The sequence below is a fragment of the Mixophyes fleayi genome, chromosome 3, assembly GCF_038048845.1.
Source record: "Mixophyes fleayi isolate aMixFle1 chromosome 3, aMixFle1.hap1, whole genome shotgun sequence".
Taxonomy (NCBI): Eukaryota; Metazoa; Chordata; class Amphibia; order Anura; family Limnodynastidae; genus Mixophyes; species Mixophyes fleayi.
This window is the reverse complement of record NC_134404.1, coordinates 153,504,296-153,529,543: the sequence shown is the minus strand read 5'-3', so window position 1 is coordinate 153,529,543 and position 25,248 is coordinate 153,504,296. Positions and strand designations below refer to the sequence as shown.

The window sequence follows — 25,248 nt, the reverse complement described above, 5'->3', positions numbered from 1 at the left end:
AATATTACTGTATGTGCTGAAAATATTCTAAAATTATTTCTATAATATATATATATTTAACAAAGTGCTAGTGTATTACATAGATGTTGTGCAGCAGTGTGCACAGATTTAAAGGAGACCAGAATGGCAAAATAAATCTTCCTGAAATTTCCCTCTTAAAATGAAGATGCGTGTTATACGCCTGTGCGTGTTATACGCCGATAAATACGGTATGTCTTGGGACCCCCCGATATACACACACACACACACACACACACACACACACACACACACATATATATATATATATATATATATATATATATATATATATATATATATATATATATATACATACATACATACATACATACATATACACACACACTGTATATGTAGCATGTGGTTCAAGTGACATAGGTTTATAAGATTGCCTATACGGAGTAACATGAGTATACAGTTGTCTACGTGGAGTGATATAACGGTGTATAGTTCCATATGTGCGTTAACGATTGTAAATCTGTGCATTTGTACTTGGAGCATATAGTCAATGTCATTTGTCAGATAATGTGAGAGGATATTGTTTATGTTGTAAGTTATACTTCGTAATGTTGAGAATCGTACTTCTGAGTAATGAGTTATATTGGGAATAGTAATCGAAACTGGGATACACACTATATTAAGGTACATTTATACATATATAAAGAAGGTAAAATATTCAGAGTAAAGCCAATCTGATTATGTATTGTACCATCTGTTGTATTTAAATGTTAACAAGATTTAACATAATCTCGCACTTAATGTGTAAACAAAAAACAACATCTCATATGAAGATACATTGGGGTGCAATCTTTCCTGATAAATATCATTGTCCCCATTATGCGTTATGTATATCCACAGGCGCTGAGAGGGGGGGCGGGTACAAATTACCCCCGCACAGTCAGGCAACTTCACACACTGTCCCAGCAGCCTGGAGAGCAAGGAGGACAGCACAGTGGTCTAGTGGTTAGTACTTCTGCCTCATAGCGCTGTGGTCATGAGTTCAATTCCCAACCATGGCCTTATCTGTGTGGAGTTTGTATGTTCTCCCTGTGCTTGCGTGGGTTTCCTCCGGGTGCTCCGGTTTCCTCCCACACTCCAAAAAAACACACGGGTAGGTTATTTGGCTGCTATCAAAATTGATCCTAGTGTGTATTTGTGTATGTCAGGGAATTTAGACTGTAAACTCCAAAGGGGCAGGGACTGATGTGAGTGAGTTCTCTGTACAGCCCTGCGGAATTAGTGGCGCTACATAAATAACTGATGATGATGATGATGGAGGAGGAGTTCCAGCTCAGCTTAGGTAAGTATGCTGGACAGGGGGGCTTATGATGTGTCTGGCGGGGGTTATGCTGGGCTGGGGGGTTTACAATGTGTCTAGGGGGAGCGGATACAATGTGACTGTGGGGGTGGCATGTAAAATGTTAGTGTTTTATTATAATATATGTATTATATACTGCATGCTAAAAATTAAGAGGTGCTTAAAAACATATTATTGAAGGTGTGCACATCTTTTAAATACATATATGTTCACATCCACAAGACACCTCTCGGCAGAGATTTTTACTGTAATTGCCGGCAATGTGTGCGTGCCACATCACCGGAAATTTAATATCCCCCATATTGTTACTTTATGAATAAATTAGATTGGAGTTATGTAATTTCCTCTCCTCATTATTGAATTTATGTTTAAGGTTTTTGAGCACCTCTTAATTTTTATTGTGTATTTGTCTTTGTATGAGGCTGCACAGCCCCTAGAGACAGCCATTTCTCTCATACAGTTACACTTGTGTTTCATTATCTACCCATTTCCAAACATAGATATGTGATTTTTTTATCACACATTTTGCTTGCTATAGAACTATATACTGCGTGCTGTGTTCACTAAATATTTTCCATATTTCGTATACCTATACATTTTCCAAACAGGTCCCATCATTCCAGGATCCATACAAGAATCCAGTACCAGGTTGTAAAATCTGCAACAACAGGTAGGTGAAAGCAACACCATTTTCATACATAATGGGAGGGGAGGTTCATTTGCCAGTAAAGTAGTGTGCGGATATCGTGCCACACACATTGCCGGCAATTATGGTAGAAGTTTCTGTTAAAATATTGCCGCAGTCTCACAGACGTTCCGCAGACATTTTGCGGCTAATTTAATCCATCCCATAATTTCATGTGTAAAGAGGCGCAGCCACATCGCATGTTGGCCACGCCCCCATGACTATGTGGCCATGCACCGTTCAATGGCACCACACATCACTTCTCCTGCCATGTGTGGAAGAGGTATTGATTTTGGTCCTATATGTTGCACAAAGGGGGGGGGGGGGGGGGGTTTATGCTAGAAGGGATAAGAGGCAGCATTTGGTTACATGCGCAGGTGCTTCCTATCATTTTGTTGTATGTGTGGAAGAGGGCCCAGAAAGTTGCTGTAGCAGGACCCCAAATTCCTCTTGGCGGCACTGGATGTATCTAAGCATATATGGTTATTTATTCATATTGTTTCAATATATAGCAGAATCTGTGTGTAAACTGCTGGGAGGAAATTAATATGTATAAAATTCTAAGCCCTGTGTCTAGGATGTCAGCCAAGGTATGTTTCTGAATGATATATACTGATATATAAAGGTCTAGCAGTTAATTTAGAACATAAAGGGAATAGTATTTCTTGAATTAACTGAAAATGATCTTTGGGAGTGGTTAATTAATGAGACTAGTTATCCTTTTACTCATATTAAAGTTGACACAATAAGTAAAAACTTAATGAGAAGTTAAATGAAATCGATTGTGATGTCTGTATGATTATTTACCCATAATACAATTCTACCAAACTAAAGGCATGGTATTGGGTTACATATAAAATACTGTACTTTGCCTAATTAGTGTTATCACAAACCTCTCAGCAAACCATAGCACTGTACAATGCAGGAAAAAATTTATCATTCAAAATAGTTAAGATAGTCTACCAGCTCCCCTGATCCGGACAGTGAAGCATTTTGTCTTACACGCCATTTCAAGTTAATTCAAAGACTAGAGTGTAAAACTCCCCTCACTGGGGGCGAGTAATAGTACATAGACTATCCTCTGAAAACAAATAGCATTATTGAATTAACATCAGCAATGTTAATAGTCATATCAATGAATAATGAGCAAAATGGTAGTTTTTATTAAGCTTTTGATATAAATATTATAAAATAATGAAAGCAAGACAGAATCATTTTAGTAAGTTGCATCCACACTGACATGACAATTCACATTACCTGGCAACAACAGCAACACATAATGCTTCCAGCTCTCAATATGATCCTTCTATCTAACCTAAGTTTTTTATACTTGATAATGTCTTATTAGAAGATATGATAAAAAGTGCCCTTTGTATTATCAAATCAATAACAGTCCCTCCTTACATATCATAAATAGTGCCCCCCCTTATATTTTGTAATAAAATAAATAATAGTGTCTCGTTATGTGTAACAAGATTTTGTCTTTTGTTTCTATTTAAATAATGCCACCTTTATTTATGTAGTGCTGAGTAATAAGTAAATACTCACCTGCATCGTCTTCTTTTCTTGATGTTGCAATCCAAAGGAAGGAAACAAACGAATATGGGGCCTGCTACTGAGGAGCTACTTATGTTAAATGAATGAATGCCCACTAAGCCTGCCTAATTAATAGGTGGGCTGCCAATTTGGAGCAGATCTCTCATTCACAGATAGGAGAACGATGAGGGTCACATGGCGAGTTACAGATGGAGGGGTAGGGATTGTGTGTATATTTTTTTTTTTTCCACCATTGAGAGGCAAGATTGGTCAAGATGCATTCATATTTCTGGTCTTTCTTCTGTCAGTTTGGCAAAGCACACCTACATAAATTGAGCATTTTGTATTTTACCCTGCAAAAAATTGTGGCCGCGATGTGTAATGTGGCAAAACAGCTATTTTTGGCAGTTTTTCAGCGGTTTTGCCTTTAGTGAATCTTGCAGTTTTAAAACCTCCAAAAGAAAACCTAGAAAATGTTGTTTTAACAAAAAGTGCTCCTTAGTAAATCTCCCCCAAAGACTCATAAAAAGCTTAAGATCATGGGAATGATGTATTTTATTTGGTACACCAAACAGATCTGTAACATTACTGAGGAACACTGAAAACCGATAGCTTGCATTTAACTACAAAGTGATGTTTTTAAATCAAATAAAAATCAACTTGCATCATAAACTAGTAAAAAGAAATGTATGCATGGGAGAGAGAGCATATGGCTATGGCAGCAAGGACTAGTTAGAGTAGGAATTGCCAGGTAATCTTATAGTTTCTAGGAAAGTCTCTAAAAACCAAAACAAAAAGTACAATATACTACAGCTCACGTAAATGGGAGTAGCTGCAGGGCCTCTACTGCAGAAATCATGTTTGTTTCACAAGTCTTTATATTGACAAGGCAATAAGTCAAAAATGTATGTCAATATAGAGAAAAGGGATATCATGTCTGTTTTCTGCAGACTAATTCTTAACAAACAGTAAAAAAATGTTTTTTTAATTTATACATGTTTCAGTTTATCATTGCAAATACACCACTAAACGGCTTCAATAAACTAAAACGATGTATACAGTGAACTGTTAATAAATGGTCTTGAGATTGAAGCAAGTGCCTTCTTGTTGCCAATATTTAATGTAGGTATTAAAAAAAAAACCACCATATATAAATGTGCAAGAAACCACGCAGCAAACATTTGTGTTGGGGATCTTAACGCAATGACATGCTGCTTTTATTAATTCTAGAAGTAAAGTTGGTTTGGCTAATTCTTGCAGGAAATGGTATATTCAAGTATAGATGATAGATGGCATCACCTGTTTTCTTCCGATAAGAATCATGCATAAGAACGTTGAGAATGTGACCTAAAAAATGTTTGGTATAAACCGCTTTTTAACAATTCCTGGAAATATGATTGGGAAACATTTGCTAATGAATAAATAAATCAAGTCCCATTTAATGAGGTTTAGCAATAAAAGATAATCAATATCCAACAGGGACTGGATAACATCCAGTCCGTGTTCCTAGATTGCAGCTACTGCTTCCCCCAAAGATGTTATATTGAGCCTATATAGAAATTGCACCAGTGATGCCTAAAGATTTGATCCATGTTTTGTCTAGCTTTGCTCACACACATTTAGAAGAATTTATTTGCAGAATCTGAGAAAGTGACTAAAGGGCTTAACTTTAAACTGATGTGTTTTCTAGAAAACATAATGTGCCTTTTTATATAAAGATATGGGACATCCTTAACTGGCAACCTGTTATTGAGACATTTCAGAAAAAGCAGAAAGAAAGGGAAAAAAAAAAAAGCATTAAATCTTGCTTGGTGAAAATGTCAAGCATGCAGATGATTTCCAAGTGTTTTCTTCTACAGTCACTGTGGGGCACACTGCTAAATAAAAAAAAGCCATGCCAGGGGCAGTGCTGTGAAAGACGGGATTTAAAAGTAATTTAATTTATTTTAGATATGTCCAATACCTGAAGAAACCAGTTGTGTCATTCCACATCAGTTCAACTAGGTGTGTCCACCATCCATCTCAGATTTTAAAATTTTTTTTTTGGTTGAGAGGATGTCCAAAATACTATTTCTGACAAATATCTCGACTGTCAATATTTCGTAAACTAATGGTCAGACAGTCAAGATATTTGGCAGAAATAGTATTTTGGACATCTTCTCTTATAAAAAAAAAAAAAAAACCAAAAAACCCGTAAAAATCTGAGGTGGGTGGTGGACATTTCTTTTTTTGGGGTGAACTGATGTGGAATGAACCCGTTCTCAAAATAGACTAATAAACAGTAACCCTATATATCAGATAAAAAGGTTTTATATAGTTCTCTCGCTCTTTCCCCTTGCTAAGATGTATATTCTGTTAAAGTGCATTGAAATATATTAATTCCATTATACAAGACCTTGTATATTATTATTAATTTTTATTTATAGGGCGCTACTAAGTGTCCGTAGCGCCGTACAGGGACAAACAAAATTACAATACGAGGAGAGACAGCACAGTACAGTAAACAATAAGCACAATAACTCTGAGAGCTCAAAGCACAGCTAGGGGTGGGGGAGGGGAGAGGGGAAGGTCTGCATACAACGGAGCCCAAGAAGGAAGGCACGGATGACAGGGAGACCCCCAGGGGGGAGAGGAGGAAGTGAGAGGGCACGGGGGGGGGGGGGGGGTAAGAGAGTCCAAGAGGAGGAGGGAAAGGTAGCTGGAGAGCAGAGTTAAAAGTGGCGAAGACAGGAGGAGAGGATGACCCTGCTCAAAGGAGCGTACAATCTAAGGGGTGGGGTAGGCAGACAAAGAGACACAGGGGAGAGAAGGAGGAACGGAGGATAAGGATAAGGGAAGGGGAATGAAGGGGAAGAGGCATAAGAAAGGTAGGTAATTAAGTGGGAGACTGGAAGGCTTTAAGAAAAAGGTTGGTTTTTAAAGCCCGTTTGAAACTCGACAGATTAGGGGAAGTTCTGATGGAGGGAGGGAGGGAGCTTGTTCCAGTGGAGGGGGGTAGCGCGGGCGAAGTCTTGGATACGCGCGTGGGAGGAGGTGATCAGGGGGGGAAGAGGCGACGGTCATTGGCAGATCGGAGATGGCGGGATGGAGCATGAATAGAGGAGGGTGGAGATGTAGGGTGCAGTGGAGTTGGCGAGGGCCTTGTATGTAAGAGTGAGGAGCTTGAAGAGGATTCTGTAGGGGAAGGAGAGCCAGTGAAGGGATTGGTAGAGGGGCGAGACAGACGAGGAGCGGCGAGAAAGGAAGATAAGCCTAGCAGCTGCGTTAAGAACAGATCGAAGGGGAGCAAGACGAGATTGGGGGAGGCCAGTGAGGAGGAGGTTGCAGTAGTCCAAACGGGAGATGATCAGAGAGTGAATAAGACATTTGGTGGCATCTTGGGAGAGGAAAGGCCGGATGCGAGCGATGTTACGCAGCTGGAAGTGACAGGATTTAGCGAGAGAGAGAATGTGGGGGCCAAAGGAGAGAGGAGTCGAGGATGACACTGAGGCAGCGAAGTTGGGGGACAGGGGAGATAGAGGTGTTGTCGACAGTGATAGAGAGGTCAGAAGGGGGCAAGGTGTGAGCGGGAGGAAAGACTATGAGTTCAGTTTTGGCGAGGTTGAGTTTGAGGAATCCGGAGGACATCCAGGAGAAGATGGCAGAGAGGCAGGCGGATACCCTAGAGAGGAGGGAGGGAGAGAGATCAGGAGAGGAGAGGTACAGCTGGGTGTCGTCGGCGTAGAGGTGGTAGTTGAGGCCGTAGGAGCTGATAAGTTCACCCAGGGAAGAGGTGTATAAAGAGAAGAGTAAGGGTCCCAGAACAGAGCCCTGAGGGACCCCGACTGGAAGGGTGGACGGGGGGGGGGGGGGGAGAGAGACCCAGAGGTAGTGACAGAGAAGGAACGGCCAGCAAGGTAAGAGGTAATGTAATATTACCCTCTCTTTAATACAAGCTCTGGCGGATCCCAAACTGTAAGACGCTAATAAACTGGAGGCACCTCATGAACACGGAACATGAGGTAAGGAAAATTTAGGGATGGGGTATCATTTGAGATATTCCATTAAAAACCAAAAGTTTTAGTCTTGGGTGCAATTATCCTTTATAAAACATCATGCAGACATGCTGATCAGAGGATCATGCTTGGTTGAGTCAGTAGGCCAAAGTAGCTACAATTCTTAAATCTAGACATGAAAATATGAAATATGCCCCCGGCTGCGGAAAAGCAATGTCATTCACTGTTAATAAAGATCAAATAAATGGGTGTCTACACTAAAATGGCATCAATGTCTTTAATTTAGCTACATGCAGTAGAACACAAAGTAATGTATGTGTAGCTTTACAGAAACAGTAGCGTATACTGTATGCTTTGTGTGTATGGTGTTATGTGCTGCTAAGCCTACAGAAACATTAAATGTAAAGGAATTGCAGATTGGTCAGAAAGTCAGGGAATGCACGTGCCACAGGCTTATACTACTTGTGCCTGGGTGTTGATGGGGTCTCTGTGTACAACCCTCTCGGTTATCTCATACAGTGACAGCTGTGTTATTTCTGATCAAGCCCAATGCTAAAGGCGTCTGACAGACAACATGATTGGAGATGCCTTTATTTACCAAAAACAATATTCTGGAGAACAAATCATATACAACAGAAAAAAGTATTGCTACAGAAGCTACAGTTCTGACAGCTACACCTAATTAAAATAGAAGCCCCCTTACTGTCTTTCTTGACAAACTGATACACCATCCTTGCCTTAGTTATACTAGAAGACACTGCTCACTGACAATAGTAATGACACATTTAACCTGGTGGCTGGAATTAGGGCTTGAATGTTAATATAATTTAATTTCTGATGCAATCAAAGTGTTAACTGTTGCTATTCCCCCTGCTTTGGGTAGGTCTTTCCTTTAGGCTTGCAGGAAAAAACAAATAAGTGTGAACACTGTGGGCCATACAGCTTTACGGTCTACAAGTCCCAGCAAGGACTGACAATACCTGGTAAAACAAAGCATGCCTATATTTAAAATAATTCTCCTTAAGAAGGATCTATAAAGTAGTTCTTACAGTGGTTAGTAGTACAACAGAGAGCCAGCTCCTGCGACTTACAATCCTACCTCTTTTTTGTTGTGTTGCATTAATGAACTGACTTGAGATGTGTTGTTTGATTTATGTCAAGGCTGCAATATTGACTCTGCTGAAAAGAGGAAGAGTGACAATGACTGGAAAATGTTTTTGAATGGGGGGGAAACCAGACTTTAGAACACTGTTTAGATTTCTATGTGCAATATTTAGGGGTTAAGAAATTTTCTTCCACAGCACTTTGCATGTTCGTTACTGGCTAAAAGGCATTCATTTTTCAGTATATTTGTATTTAATGTGTCCAAATTAATTTTTTGAGCCGCTTTGTAGCCTGTTGGTTCGGTATATCAGCTTCTGACCGGTTTTGCTGTACAAACATGTTCCCGGCAGAGACGTCCAGCTATGGCTGCCTGGCTTCACCTCTCAAAACAGATTTGTGTTTTTTTACATGGGAATGTAATGGTTCTGTATGTACATTTTCCATGTTCACATTTGTGCACAAGTACTGTCACAAGTAAATATAGCAAAGGCCAATTATTTCAAGGTGCATGACTTACACTGAAAAACACTGCATGCAAAATGCCCCATGTGCATAAAATGTTAGGTCAGATATCCACTAACACTGCATTTGTCTAAAAACAAAAACACAAGAGGGGAGAGGGGAGGTTAGAACATTCTTGCCATCTTTGGCAAGAGGTGTTCTGGGCGATCAGGGGGAGGTGGGCGTGTTGGGGTGTGGTACGGTGAGTTGCGTCATTTAGCCGTACCCCCTAAACGGACATCACAGTTTCTATCCAATCACAGCAGGGGGCGGGGACACGATGATGCAGGATCTGCGTCATAAGTGCTGCCACCACCACTTTAATATAGCAGTATTTAGGAATCGGGAGGTTGTCCTGCTTTCCTGGGGGTCCGGGAATACTCCCAGAAATTCAGGAGTCTCCCGGAAATTCCGGAGGAGTAGGCAACTATGGGTTAGACGCGAGTCAGAGACAAAAGTATTACAGGGAGAAGTGGGGATAAGAAAATAAATGTTGATAGGTATTGCATAACTGTCCCTGTAAATTCTTAAGTCTGGGAAAAGGTAATCAAATGTATAAAGATTAATGTATAATCTATATCTCAATGTAACAAACTATTCCAAAGCACATATACCAGCATTCAACTAAAAAAGAAAGTTTGTATTTCAAATGAAACATCATATGGCAGCAAAGCTTGTTTCATGTGAAAATCATTGCCGTTGTGAACTACAGAAAATAATCTTCATAGGGATGTTGTCAACACAAGTCTTTTAGCAGGAGCCTCCAGGCTTACTGAAAGATCAACTTGTACTTACAAAATGAAAACAGGATATTAGACACTAGCAACAAATGACAATTCTGCAGCAAGCACTTTAGCATTGCACATGTTAATATGTACCATTCACTGACAATTTGTTTCTTTGTGGAAAAAAAAAAAAAGTTATTGTTACTGTATCAGTCCTTGTACCTCTGCATAGTCATTTAGCATGAAAAAGGTAATTCTGGTGGTATAGCAATTTCATTGTTAAAAGCTGTTCATGGCAAAAAGGTATGTTCTATGAATGGCATCCGGCGCCCTCTCCCCTCCACACTGAATCTTGGGCGTAATGTCATCACGCCCAACATTCGCAGTGTGGCGCATACAGAAAGGGCCACGAGAAGAATAGAAGAAAGAAGGCAATAGAAAGTTAAGTGAAGGGGAGCAAAAGCAGCATGATGGAGGGTGCAGTGTGAAACAGGGGAGACAGGTGAAGGAGAGCAAAAGCAGCATGATGGAGGGTGCAGTGTGAAACAGGGGAGACAGGTGAAGGAGAGCAAAAGCAGCATGATGGAGGGTGCAGTGTGAAACAGGGGAGACAGGTGAAGGAGAGCAAAAGCAGCTAGAGGGCACAGTGTCAAGCATCGGGAAGAAAGCATTAAACTTTACTTTTGTTTCTTTCTCAATAATAAACCTTATAAAATTGCATAGGAGATCTTTCCTTTTCTTGCAGCCCACACAATCTTAGACTGATTATTTTAGCCCATTTGGGGTTTTGAGTTTGACGTGCCTGGTCCAGATGATGGCATCAGAATGTCTCTGTAGCAATGTACCAATAATAATAGAGAATTTAAATTTGATGTTTATCAACCATAGTATATTATTACATAACAAGCAGTATACTCAAGATACTCAAGTTCCAGGACAGCTCTGATCCACCCCAGATAACAGGTAGCTACATGTCCGTTTCTCAAGCTGTATACAAATAAAATGTCAGAAATCAAGCTGGAAGACTGGCAAATAATCAATGCATTTATTATATTTATTTAGGTTGGGGGAGGGGGGGTTGACTGACAGTGCTTGGCACCATGCACAAAATTTTACTTTAAAAAATGAGAAAACAAAAATGTTGTAAAGGCATGTGACTACAGGAGTGTATGCCTATGTATGAGCAATATTAATATCATGGCATGGGAGTGCAATAAATGTCTAAAGGAACTTAAGTAGTCGGCAATCGGTAAAAACGGTCATGTCAGCATGGGTTGCTTAGACTATAGTACCAGGTGTCCGAAAAAACAAAAATACAAACTAGTTAGACATACAGAACATGATTCATCATGGCACACAAAACGCACACAACTTGGGCATATGCACGTCAGTATGCAACTACAAGCAGATCTTAAGAAACACCTCTTGTTGAATACAGATGTAGGTATGCTCTGCTCTAACAGACAATAGACTGCAGGATACGTCCAATACATATGTAAATTATATAAATAAAAGCAATTACCTGGCGCTCCACCAATGAATAGTGGAACAAATTCTCAATAACAATATAATATAATACATATATGGCAACTCTTTATAGTATAAATAGCATATAGCTGTACAGCTCAAACCCTCCTCCTACAAGATTTGGAATCCGATTGTTGGAATTATATGGCGTATGTTTTTGGGATGTCTTCTGCATTTCTTCTAGACATCATTCTCAGATGCTAATTTAGGATTACCTTGCAATTCATGCATTACCAAGACTTTGGACTATTACATGTTTTATTTGTATATGTGCATTTATTCTTTTGATCACTGTATACAATACACGATTTAACTCTGGCCAGAGCTGTACAGCTATATGCTATTTATACTATAAAGAGTTGCCATATTATTATCATCATCATCATCATCATCATTTATTTGTTAGACGCCACAAGGTATCCGCAGCACCGCACACAATACTGACAGTAGACTATACAGGGTGAAACCATACAGAACAATGAACAAAAAGTACCAATACTTCAGAAACTCCGGCCAGTCATATGCAGTAAAGACGGAGCGGAAGAACAGGTATGGAGACAGGAGGGGAGGGGGCCCTGCTCATACGAGCTTACATCCTAAGGGAGGGTAAACAGACCAGGCACAAGAGGAGCCAGTTGAGGCAAGAGGAGAGAAGGGAGGACGAGCTAAAGGGAGGAGATGGGGGTTAAGTAGATGGTTGATAGGCTTTGAGGAAGAGGTGAGTTTTGAGTGCACGTTTGAAGGAGCACTGAGTAGGAGAGAGACAGATGGAACGAGGGAGGTCGTTCCAGAGAAGGGGGGCAGCACGGGAAAAGTCTTGGATTCTGGAGTGGGAAGAGGTGATAAGAGTGGAGGAGAGGCGGCGGTCATTGGCCGAGCGCAGGGAGCGGGCAGGAGTGTGAATGGAGAGGAGGTTAGAGATATAAGGGGCAGTAGAGTTGGAGAGAGCCTTGTAAGTGGTGGTGAGGAGTTTGAAAAGGATTCTGTAGGGGAAGGGGAGCCAGTGTAAGGCAAGGCAGAGAGGGGAGGCAGAGGAGGAGCAGCGTGAGAGGAAGATGAGTCTTGCGGCCGCATTGAGTATAGAGTACACATTATTGTTTTTGAGAATTTGTTACACTATTCAGTGGTGGAGCGCCGGGGAATTGCATTTATTTATTACATTTCTTGAATGGTAGGGAAACCATTCTAATCCCTCACAGGCAGCACCCCACTGTATTATCCCTCTATGAGGAGATAGACAGCGCTTGGTCATTACCAACATATGTGAATTATAAAGCCCCAGCAGAACGTTCAGAAAACAAAATGTTTTCAATTAATTATTGTCATGCCCTGTAACTGGTGCAAGCGATACGAAAATCACATACCTGAGAGATGCCCAGAACTGGATGTGTGTGCGTGCACTCAACCTTAGCACGCCCTTAACGTACATGGACTAGGTTCTGCTCATCGTAGGCTGTCAAAAGTTTTCTTTTGCACTCGAAGATGAAATGCATGCACTTGCGTTTACTAGCTTATAGCCCTGTTCTGAGCATGCGCAGTGCAATTTTATGGAAAATACAGCATATATATTGGGATTTACGTTTCTCAATGAATTGGACCCATGATTTCTTGTAAGAAAGGCATCCAATCCATTTTTAAATTCTGTTAGTGAATTTGCCATCTTCATCTTTTCATCTTATGTAGACAAGAAATCCACAATAAAGAGCCCCTAAGCTCTTTCCTAAAGTAAACAAATCTATTGTAGTTTTTCTAATCACTGTTTATTAAAGAGAATGGAAGGATTAAATATAATTTATTTTTCTCTGAAGTGGAACCCTCTAGAACTCTTATGTTGTTCTAGTTACTTTTGCAATCGTTGTTTAACATTCCTGTATCAAAGGGACTGCTACCTGCCATGGTGTGATGTTATTCAGCTTTCCTTCTACCAGCAGTGCCAAGTCCTTTTTCATCTCCTTTTTCCCCAATTGAATTCCATTTAAAATGGAAGTAAATTTATCATGCGCTAAGTACACAACACTATATTTCTCTAATGTTAACCATTTTTACTATCCCCTTGGTATTAATTTGCAAGGTCATTAATACAAATGGAAAGGACAGACCCTATTAATAATTTTAGCCAAGTCTGAAGCGGTTCAGCTTATTATAACTACTCTGTCTTCTATGCTTCAGCCAATTATCCACCCATTATCATCGTCTATTTATGTACAGTCAGCAGTACACAAACAAAAGATTATGCAAATAAATACTGGAGCAAGAAAACATACAATAGCAGAAGACAAAACTTAGAACATAAAGAAAGCTTTACAAGAGGACAAGGAGGTGAGGATAGGAGACAGGATGCAGTTGTAAGAGCTAACATTCGAGAGGTGAAAGGAAACACTATGGTGGCAGTGGGAAACTAGTGGAATTTGTAGGTGGGGTGTGAAGAGGAAATGGTCTTAGCATGGGGCGGGGCAGGAAAGCATGAAGAAGTGACGTTTGAGGGAGCTCTTGAAACATGGAGGTCTGGGACGTCTGGTTACGCAGGAAGTTCCAAGGTTGGGGATCAAGACGGGTAAAAGTACATCCATGACCATATTTCTTCCCTTAGACCAAGTAGTCTCATCTTATGTACTAATCTGTTATGTAGAATAGTGTCCCATGCTTTCCCAAACTCAACACATCAACTGATAACATGGTGTTATCAGCTATTTTTCTGCACCATATCTCAGAATCCTTTGAAATGCTTTACACAAGACAGAAGTCCGGGTTTAAAACTTTGGAACTACATCAGATTTCCACCAATCTTGAGACACTGACTCAGAGTCCATCAAATCTCTGATGATTGATGGTCTCTTGATGGATTTCCATCTCTGCCTTCTCTTAATAGTTAACCTGAGTTAACTATTAAGATAAGTGGCCAACAATCAGGTTCATGCTGACTGCCAAATATTGTGCAAAATCAACTTGATTTGACAAGATACTGTGTATTTGGATAATGCTCAGAGCTCCTTTTCCATGTTTAATGCTTAATTAACCCTATCATGCTGGGGAGAAAAAAAAAACAAACAAAAAATCAAAAACCACAATATATGTAAAAGTAAAGGTAGAGAGCATGGAAATTGCAGCTGAAGGAGTGACCCAATCCCTTTCTGCCCCCTGAACCCTTTTCTCCCAAATGAAAAGTATTTTGGAGAGTCAGATGAAACACAGCCATATACTAAAATTTATAACAAATAAAACAAAGAAATGCATACCTGTGACGCGTAAAAGACTTGCTTCTATTCTGTGGGGAATTCGGGGAGGGATTTTCATGGATGCTCGGAGTTGGTAAAATCTGAAATGGGACAAACAAATGTTAGAAAACCAAAAGTCTCTAAAAACACAAATTGTATTTTTACATCCGCTCTCAGTCTTGCATACTGAAATATCTCCATACTTATATTTACATTAGAAATAAAATATCTAGCATCAATAAAGGAAAAACAACCCTGTAATTGCGGTTGTGATTTTTGCATCATGCAATAAGATCCGGTCATCTCCAAGACCTAAAGGATGCAGTTTTCCCCCATATTACAAACAATTATCTGAAAATTTAGAAAGGGGCACAGTCACCCTTTCCCATTACCTAGGATAAAGGAGGACCTATGGATGGTGTTAACCAGGATGAGTCCCATATGACATCAATACAAAAAAATAAAAAAAATCATCATTTGTTTAATTTCCTTCAATAAATGTACCAGAAATGAATTAATCAATGGGTAATATTTTAAAAACATAATTCTAGTTGCTAAAGTAATTGTTCATTTAGGAAAAGAAAAAAGCTATGAATATATTATGATCATTAGATGTTGGGGATTGTGCAAGTCAAGTTCATTTTATAGGTAGTTAAGTATTTATGTAGAAAGGTTCATTTAGAATTGCTAAAATCTGGGAAAATGTTAGATTGTCAGTGTGTGTGTGTCTGCTCTATTAGGTTTGATTAGACTTGGTCAGGTGTTGGGAGTTGAAGAATTTAACATATAGCAATTTCCTGCAGATTGTTACTTTTAATTCCTGAAGAAATAAGGTCACAGAGTGCAGCACTGACCAGTTGGTCTGACATAAGCTAGTAACATGCCTGTGAGTATGAGGCCTTTTACAACACCCTGTAGGCTTCAATCACACACTACAATCTTTTTAGAAAATGGTACCACAACGCCAGTGTATATGGCAACACTGGAAATAATGATTTCTAGCGGCACACGCGTGTTAAAAAAATGAATCTAAAATGCATTAAAAAAAACACCAATGGGTACAAGTATTTAGGGAATTTACAGGGAAAACTTTTTAAAGTGAAACTTATCTGGCGCCATCAGGTAAAACTCCTTACCTCCCTAAAGCTGTCCAGGTTTACTACCATGTCCCTGAGGTCTCACATTGATGTGCAGCTAGGATGGTATGGTTCAGACAGTGTTATGAAAGTATATTAGATAGTCTTGTAAAAACCTGTAACCAATGCAACCTTCCCTCCCCTCAGAACACCCACGCACATACCAGGGTTGGGGGCAAATTCCCAAAGGTAAAAATACTGACGGGAATTTAATGTCTGTATTATTTACAACAGACTAAAAGCCTGCAGGTAAATTTCACCGACACGGCTAAAATACAGATATTGTGATTGCAGACAGTGAAAATGCTAACAACCGGTGATAGATAAATAAATGTTTAAAAAAAAAAATCAAAACACCACATTCAATCCTACAGAAGCAAGAAGAGTTGGTAAATATGAATGTTTTTTTGCTTTGCTTTTTTTTTTTTTTTAAATAAAGTGTTGTGGTTTTTAACATTTTATGCTACATCTGTGGTTGTCTTATTTACATTTTACATTGGTGCACTACAGGACACAGGTGAATGACCTGGTTGTTAGGGCATGCTGGCACTTGTGGATACCCAAGTGCCAGCATGCCCTGGCAGCCATGGGTATGCTAATGCTTGTAGTACTTACAAGCACCAGCATGCCCAGATTGTTTATGGCAGTCCAGGCTTGCTGTGACCTGTAGTTCACCAACATAAAATAGTGTTTTTGTGTTTTGTTTTTTTAACACAAAATTACCCCACACCCATTGCCCAGGGGTGTGGAAAGAGCCCTAGAGAGGAGGAGGGGGGGAGGGGGGGGGGGGGATCGTATTATTTTTTGCAGACCCCAACTCCCTAAGGAATCCAGCCCTGTACTGACCAGCTTGGGGCGGATTCACCTGTTATGCTGTCACCAGCCACGCCTTGCTAAGTCTAGGACTGGTTAGATGAGAATCAGAGGGACCACACATTTCATTAGGGTGTATACCCAGTGAAACCTAAGACAGGCATACACTGCACCGCAGCTCACCACCGGAGGGGTGTGTCTAGCACCGACTGGGGGGTGTCTAGGAGTGACCCCAGATCATAATATGCCGCACAGAGGTGCCCCCAAGTAGCTATCGTGCCGCACAGTAGTGCCCCCAAGTAGCTATCATGCCGCACAGTAGTGCCTCTTATGTATACACACTGATAAATCACCAGGTAAACATATGTATTAATAAGAGGCATACTCTGCGTCACAGTATACCCCCGGAGGGGCGCCTCCATATTGTGCCACAGTTCAAATGAGGAGCTTATGCAAACGGCATGCGCAGCAGCTCCATTTATTGAAGTAGGGAAATGTTATGTTGGACAGATTTATGAGATCCCTTTGAACAGCTTAGAGAATTGTGTCTTCTACCTTTTTGTCTGTTCTGTCACATGTTTGGACTTTTCCACACCTCATATGTCATACCTTGTCAACCCAATGTCACACATATTCGTCGCCAGTAGACCATGTACCAAGTTACTGTATTTTTAGGTTTATCACACCTCAATTCAATTGAAGTGACCTCAAGGGTGAGATCAAAAGTCTATCATAGTAATAGTAATTTTTATACAGTCATCCCCTATATGGGCTTTCCACTTTAAAATGCATGCCCGTGTCTTGTCTATAACAAAACTTTTGTGGGAGCCCTAAAGCTCATTCCTCAGAGGAGATACAAAGCAAGTCACCTTCTGATTGGAGGAGTGTTTGCTCCTAAACCAGGCTTACATTATACACGCTGCTTCTGATCCATCTTGCTAGAGAGAAGGGAGCAGCAGCAAAGGTGATTTGTAATGGTCCCTTCTATAGGCGAGTCCTTTTACTTAATGAGGATATTGAACGACAATACCAGAAAGAAAGTGTACAGTTCATGTATTATTAAACCCTGAAATGCTCTCATTCTAATTAGAATATTAATATACCTTACCAGGAAAAATGTATCAACCAGTCACACATGGAAGAGAATTCAAGAGGTTACTATTGTTTATTTTTATAGCACCAATTATATTTCACAGAGCTGTACTGAGAGCTATGAGCTCTTCCATTTACTTATTCCTACATGCATCAACAAACCACTCAGTGGTTGATGAATGTCAAGTGGCATGGCATCACAGCTCATAAGGAGACCCCTTTGTGGAAGAACAAAGGTTACCTGGAATCATTGACAATCACTGCTTGTTTGTTTTTTAAATTTCCCATGGAAGGAGGAATAGGGGAAATTATGATCAGATGTGGAACATGGTCCCCTGTCGTCTGTTACAACTCTAGCAATGATCAGAAACCAAAGGCTATATTCTACAACAGTTGTGACTCTATAGTCTGCTGTAATTTTATAACGGATTTTCGGAGACTTAATAGCTATGCATTACATATGGGAAGAATTTATAACACTGGAACAAAGTATACGTTGTATACACAACTTTATTTCCCATTTGGCAATAAGGGCATTTTGTGAATGGTTAGAGAGATGGAGTGTATTTACAGTGCCTATTATTACTGTATATGGATTCTAATTGAGTTAATTCCCAAATATTCATCTGTAGGTAAGCAAACTGATCTTATGTGGCCATCAGAAAGCCTACAACTCAAAGGCAATAGAGATTATGCCCAAAAACTGTTCAAATATAAAAACCTTGAACTTAATTGGGTTATCCATTAGTGGGGTCATTGGCCCTAAAGCTGGGTACATACTACACAGTTTTCATCCAAGAATCCGCTAAATCAGCCGACATACGACCGCTCATTCAAAAATTGGGTCAGTGTGTGCAGTGACACAATGGTCGAAAGTCTGCCCAAATGGACGATTGTCGCCTCATTTGGTTGGTCGTACCGTTTAATATTTTCGTTCCAATCTTGTTTCATTTGTGTAGTGTGTATAAACTTCCGACCGATCCACAACAGTGAGTACGAAATTACAGTCATTGCTCACGACAACATGGCTGTAAAAAGGTCGCTAAAGGGACGTCTGCTCTTCCCTTTATCGTCCTAAACAAGGCTAGTGTGTATGCAGTCCATGGAACATCTATCGCATGGCATAAAAAGTTGGTTGAAATTTCTGTGTGTACCCAGCTTTACTATTGCAAAAGATTATGCAGTCTCTCCAAGTTCCACATACATTAACAATCTGTGCTCAACAATGAATGGGATATCATCACCTTAGAAAGTCCCATTGATCCCAGAAATCCAATGTAGAGCTGTTTCAGGGATTGCCAATAGGGGTTACTCAAATTGGATTCAGAACATAAGTGAACTGTAATGGGACCAGTGTAAAATTCGATAGAGGAAAGATCAGTCTAAATAATATAGATAACAGTCAGGAAAACCAGACACCCATCCTCAAACCAGCACTTTAAGTTTAGACAAAACAATGCCAGTGTGTACAAGGCATTTATGATACAAACTGGAAATGTTTATTGATTGTTAAGGACCAAAACAATCAAAAAGTCAGTACCTGGTAATGATTTTAATTGCCTGGAACTCTAAGAAAGTGGGCCACTTCTCCTACTGCCTTCATTGTAGATCTGTCAAATTCCATTCACTTACATTACCATTACATTTTTACATTTTGCATACTGCCACTTCTAAATTTCCACTTTGACCACTGTCTTAAAGACTGAATAAAATAATGTTATGAACTGTTATTTATAGTATACACTCTGACAAAAGCTGATACAACCAACAGGACAAATTGCTATCATTTCCAAAAGGCTTTCCAGCTACCATTTTAGCAGCACATGTGATATTTATACTTATGTTGTGGCATTCTGCAACGTAACACCTTTCCTGACATTTAACAGTTGTTTTATAATTTAAAACAATCTGAAGCAACAGATCAGAAAACATTCTTCTGTAAATAATTTAACATGCTAGAAAGAGCAACCTGGACACCAAGAGGTATATCACTCATTCACACCTATAGAACTATATTATCCAATGACAAAGTAAACTGGTTATAAGGTCAAACTAGGGATAGGAAAAAAAATAGCCAACATATGACATACCAATGCATACAATAAACCATAGGCTTCAGTGTTCCGCAGGAAATTTTGCCAGCCAGGTGGCATTAAGCAGCAGCCAGGTGGCACTGAGAAGTAGCCGGATGGGAGCAGTTGCAATTATATTGAAAAATGTTGGAGATTATTGCCCACACCTGCCAGGGCTGGCCAGACTGGTGGTCAGTTGTCCAATACACACTGCTGGCTGTAATGCTCACATAATGCCTATTATAATAGGAGAAACAATGGTTTATTCTATTATAATAGTACTCTGCTGGACTCCAAGAGCCAGATGGCAAGTGACACAGCCGACTGGAGCACTCGGGGAAATAGGTGCTGGGGAGAACATTGGGCTTACCAGTGTGATTGCTAAAAGTAGAGCAATACAATTGATTGCTCTCATGATTTCTGCATAGAAGAGACAATTTCAACAAATATTTGTTAGCTACAGCATGAGGAGATGAACAAGCCACTGGCCATCAAACACTATGTGGCTTCTGTCTATTTTTACAAGGAAATAGAGTCCACATCCTATGGAAAACAGAGTCTCATCTGTCTAATGAAAAGAAATGAACAAAACAGATTATGGAAAACCTTGGGGCTGTGGCATTAACTCCAGAAGGGGCAGTCATTCAGTCATGTGGAGATAAAACAAATTAAACCTAAGATGACAGAGAGCTCGGTTGTATTGTCCTAACCCTTTCTACTGTATGTCAGATATGTGTTTGTCAGTTCAGCGAGCAGACAACACACTGCAGCGGTGATAATAGTTGGCTTCAGTACCACTTGAACTACTCAAAACTGCTTCAGAATATAAGCACTCTCGCAATCAGTTGAAGGAAATCTTATTATCTAATTCTAATTATTTAAGGAATTAGTCTTGTAGGCATGAACTTCAAAGAGTGCTGCAGTTTATGAAAACAGTATGTACCTTTTATGCACCATGGGAGTGCTGCATCAACTCATTGTAATACGAATTGATAAAACCAAACTGCCAGCACTGGCTAGCTACCAATGCATCCTGAAACATAGGGTGGACATGAGAGAAAGAAAGGCCAAGTGGAACAGAAAGCATATGGTATAGATTGGGAAGACAAATCAGGAATAACACGCAGAATCATAGAAAAATTAAAGACTCAGAAAATGAAGAGACAAAAAGAAAAGAAAAAGTGTAAAAACAGGGTATGTATATTCCACACTGTACTGGAAATCTAGCTTACACATGCGCACCTATTTAAAGTGATCAAGTTCCATTTCATCATATATAGATCAAAACGACTGTGTGAGGGACACGGACAGTAGAATTTGTGAAAAGTTGAAGGGGAAGTAAAAAGACAAGAAGATAAAAATTTAATTAAAAGCGAAAAGGGTAAACAAACAAAAAAAAACCCACACATTTTTAAAGTATATAAAATAGATCTGAAAAAATGAAGCACATTTACCTTATGTCAAATATTTGTATAAATAAAGCATAAATAAAAAAACGTTCCCATTAAATGCTCTGCGTTGTCTAAAGTTTTCAATGGCCATATGGAAAAACACTCCATATAAAAGTGTCAAATATGGAAAACTCACCAGTTACTATAGAATACAAAAGTGCCCTGGTTTGAAGAAGTGAGGACCACAGCGTGATTTGGTGTCTCTAGGTTGGAGTCGAGTCTAAAATATAAGGTGCTAAATATGCCAGAGAAGAAAGCAACTTCCACAAATATACATGTGAAAGATACAGAAACATGTCAGGCCGGGCCATGTGAAACCTAATAGGAAGCATTTTTCTATGAACAACAGAAATTTTGTAACATGGGTACATAGCCCAAAATCTTGAAGGCTGGTCCCAGAGCAGACCTTAAAAATTTTGCCTTCAACGTTAAATTCACAGTGGTAGAACGGATTTTAGAGAGGATATACATACAGTTCTGCCAGCCAGCAAGATAGATTTATACCTATTGGGAGACTCATGACATGTGGTCATGACTGTGTACAATGATTGCTTCGATTTTGCCTCACACATAACTAAATTCAACAATAATCTAGGCAGTCGGTCTAGAGACTAGATCTGATCATGTATGGGAACTTTATGCGAAAATCACCAAATTTGCTAGACGTCATGACATGGAGTGGTCTACATTGTTTTCTTAAAAATATAAATTTACATATTCCATACTATGGTCATACAAGTACAAGTGGCGGTGTAAAATGACATCACAAAAATTGACATCTAACTTTGCTTAGAGATGGACAGCCTGAAAGCAAAAAGGTAAAACAAAAGCAGCAAACAAAAAACACATTCATATAGCAAGCACAAAACTGTGCAGCCAGCAGCTGGAGATATTCTTGGTTTATATTCTGATTACTCATGTTGATAATGTTTTCCTAATTGTTCACTAAAGCCAAAAATCTTACAAATAATTAAACAAATGTACATACTGCAGATTAAAGTACTCTAAGTACACTACCAGAACAAAAGATTAGGAGCCAGTGGGAGACTCATATTTTAGTTCTCCTTATAGCAGAATTATTTTGTTTCCCTGGTTATCGTAACAAACTGTGGTTAACATTTTCACTTGTAAGAGGAACTTGTATTGATTTACAAATAAATCAACCACATCCTACGCTGCTTACGTCTTTTTGGATTGGATTTTCTGAAACAGAAAAGCGCTATTAGGCAGATTATATTGTATTATAATATATAGGCAGTGTGCGAGTTCAGTAATTACTGGAAGATCACACTAACACAAAGATTTGCAAAGAAAACAGAAAATAAACGACAACAATCAAGTGGATAAAGCTGGCCACACACAGCAGATCCCTAGCTGTTCAGGACACATGCCATATGTGACAGGAATCAACATCCAATTTTGCAGAGATGTTAGCATACCCAGGGCATGTTAGTGTGATCGGATGACCACACAGCGCACACACCCGTCAATGGTGGGCATGATAGGTCATTTGCCAATCACATATTCCTACGCGGGTGATAATAATCATATCAAAATCAATTGGGTCATAATTAGGCATCGTGGTTATTTTCTGGCCACACACACCGCAATATCAGCCAATTGCCCAATATTAGCATCAATCACTTTTGTGTGATCACCACTGGCCTGTAATTTCTTAAAAACGCCCCAAAAATATTTACAGACATACATTAACACAAATAAGAAAATATAATTGTCACGAACACACTACCAGTTGCCGTGACTTTGGGGTGTTTGCTATAGGAGGTTAAACAATTCCAGCCCACAGTTTCTCTTTACCTATCGCACAGGTTATAGACCTACTGAATCGTCCCAAACAGCGCTCACACCCCCACACACTTCAGGTTTGCCACCACCTATTGAATACGGGCAATAGGGCCCCAATATACTGTCCCACACTGGCACACAAGGCTTCCAGCTATCCACAGACTAGCAAGACCCACCCCAGCAAGCAAAGGGTTAACTCCTCACACCTACAGACCGATACACAAATGTAAATGCAAACACACATAGCTTGTTAATCAAATGTATCAACATATCACACACTGGCATTCAAAGGGTTAACTTGGCTGAACTATATTCTTCTTAACAGGCTAATGGATTTGCGCATCAAGGACTCAGCATATTAAATTAAAGATTTAATATACAATAGTACAGGACATACTGATATAAAAAAAAAAATCAATTAACGATTAATAGATTGACATAACAAGCAAAACAGTTTCAAATAAAGGGGGTTACATTCAGAGTAGCACTTACGTGAAGCGTCTTTTCTGGCCAAGAGAAATTGGCTTGGAAGATGGGCAGCTTATCTATGTAAATTTATTTCCCAAAAAGTCTGACCCTTTGCGGTACCTGGTCTCAGCCTTTAAAGACACTTCCACACCTCTTTCTACCCCCAGGGGATTGTAGCCCGAGATATTTTTTTTCAATCACCATTTGCATGTTGCCTGATTTACTAACCAATTCTACTATGCAACCTAACTTTTCTGTGGAGCGTCACACAGATCAAATTCTCACCTAGGCATCTAGCTCTAATTTACATTTAGTGGTTCTTTGTGTTTACCCTACCTATTGAAAGGAGGTCAATTAGAAAGTGGAATGCATGATCAATAACAATGGATGTCTGTGATCTGCATATTTTAAGCAGGTCTCCTCACAAATGGGTTTGCTCAACCTAATTACCTCCTACTGGGCTAATTGTTTCCTTTTTAGAAACATTTGGTCAAACATTTATCCGAGTTGAAAATCAGGTTAATTTATGTGTCAATGCAATGTTTTATTTGGGGCCTGACATTTAATATTCTATTTTATCATATCAGATTTATGCTCTCATCCTGACAATAATGGTAGACTAAATATAATGAACTGCAAACCTCAGAAATGCGAGACAATGACAAAATGTTTGGTGTAACCATAAGGTACATTATCTCAGTAAATGTACCCCAACCCATTTGATTCAGATTTGCAGATTCAAAAACAAAATGCTTGATAATGGTGACCAAGCTTATGTCTTTTCTCAACTACTAAACTGCATTAGTGTAATATAACAGCACAATGTGCTGGTTGTGAGAAGGTAACCAATGAGGAGACTTGTTATTGGTTTGTGACTACACATGTTCGTTGCTTTTAGGACTTAACTATTATGCAGCGAAAGGGTGGCACGAGTGGAAAATGTCACCATCTTAGAGGCCAGAACATGAGGATACTCACCCTCTTTGAAATAAATCCACATTGTAGAATTTTTGGAGCTCCACTGAAAACTCGACTGTGGCCTGAACATCACTCATTTTGTTTTCGGATGAAGACACCAAGATCCACTAGTTACTAAAGAGAACAAAAAACAAAAACGAACTCCCATGAAAACACAACTGACTGAGTCATGAATATTACACAAGTTAATGGTTATTTTTTTGTAATAGACAAACATGAATACTTTAATTCTCTCCAGAAATAACCCAATTTTATCTGAAAATAAAGGACATGCATGGTAGTGTTTTCATAATACTCTGAGTTCACTTACACAGCTCTCAAACATTGGTGATTACTTAAAGGCTCTAAAAAGGTAGTCATTACTGGGAATATTATATTATTATGCTCTAAAAGCGATTGCGGTAACATGGTGATCATTGAGGGTATACTATGCTAATAAATGGTGATTATAACAAGCTGGACAATACTTTGTATGATAAACTGGTGAATTATAGAGGTGCAGCATACAAAAATATAAACAATAATAATAATAATAATAATAATAATAATAATAATAATAATAATAATAATAATAATAATATAAAAGGGAACAAATGAGCTGGCATTAATTAGCAAAGGCTTGGGCCTGCCAATCTCTCTAGCAAATCATGCCTTCATGATACAGCGCACAAACTGTAGTTTCAAAACAAATCAAATTGCACCACTGGATCACCTACCAGTCCCATAGTCGAAGAATGGAGTCTGGGTAAATAGTTCTGGCAGTTTTTACATACATAAACTAGGGTCAAAAATTATAAAATCGGAC

The 25,248-nt window shown here is 39.3% G+C and overlaps 1 protein-coding gene across 8 annotated transcripts in view; it reads right to left on the bottom strand.

Moving 5' to 3' along the window:
- Positions 1–25,248, bottom strand: part of FAM135A (family with sequence similarity 135 member A) — a 107,302-nt gene that overhangs the window by 44,842 nt on the left and 37,212 nt on the right. For all 8 annotated transcript variants that reach the window (XM_075202583.1, XM_075202589.1, XM_075202588.1 and 5 more), the window contains 2 exons: positions 24,444–24,557; positions 14,649–14,728 (listed from right to left, as the gene is read on the bottom strand). In XM_075202583.1, the coding sequence (XP_075058684.1) occupies positions 14,649–14,728; positions 24,444–24,520 (157 nt within the window). In that variant the 5' untranslated portion in view covers positions 24,521–24,557. The remainder of the gene's footprint in view (positions 1–14,648; positions 14,729–24,443; positions 24,558–25,248) is intronic.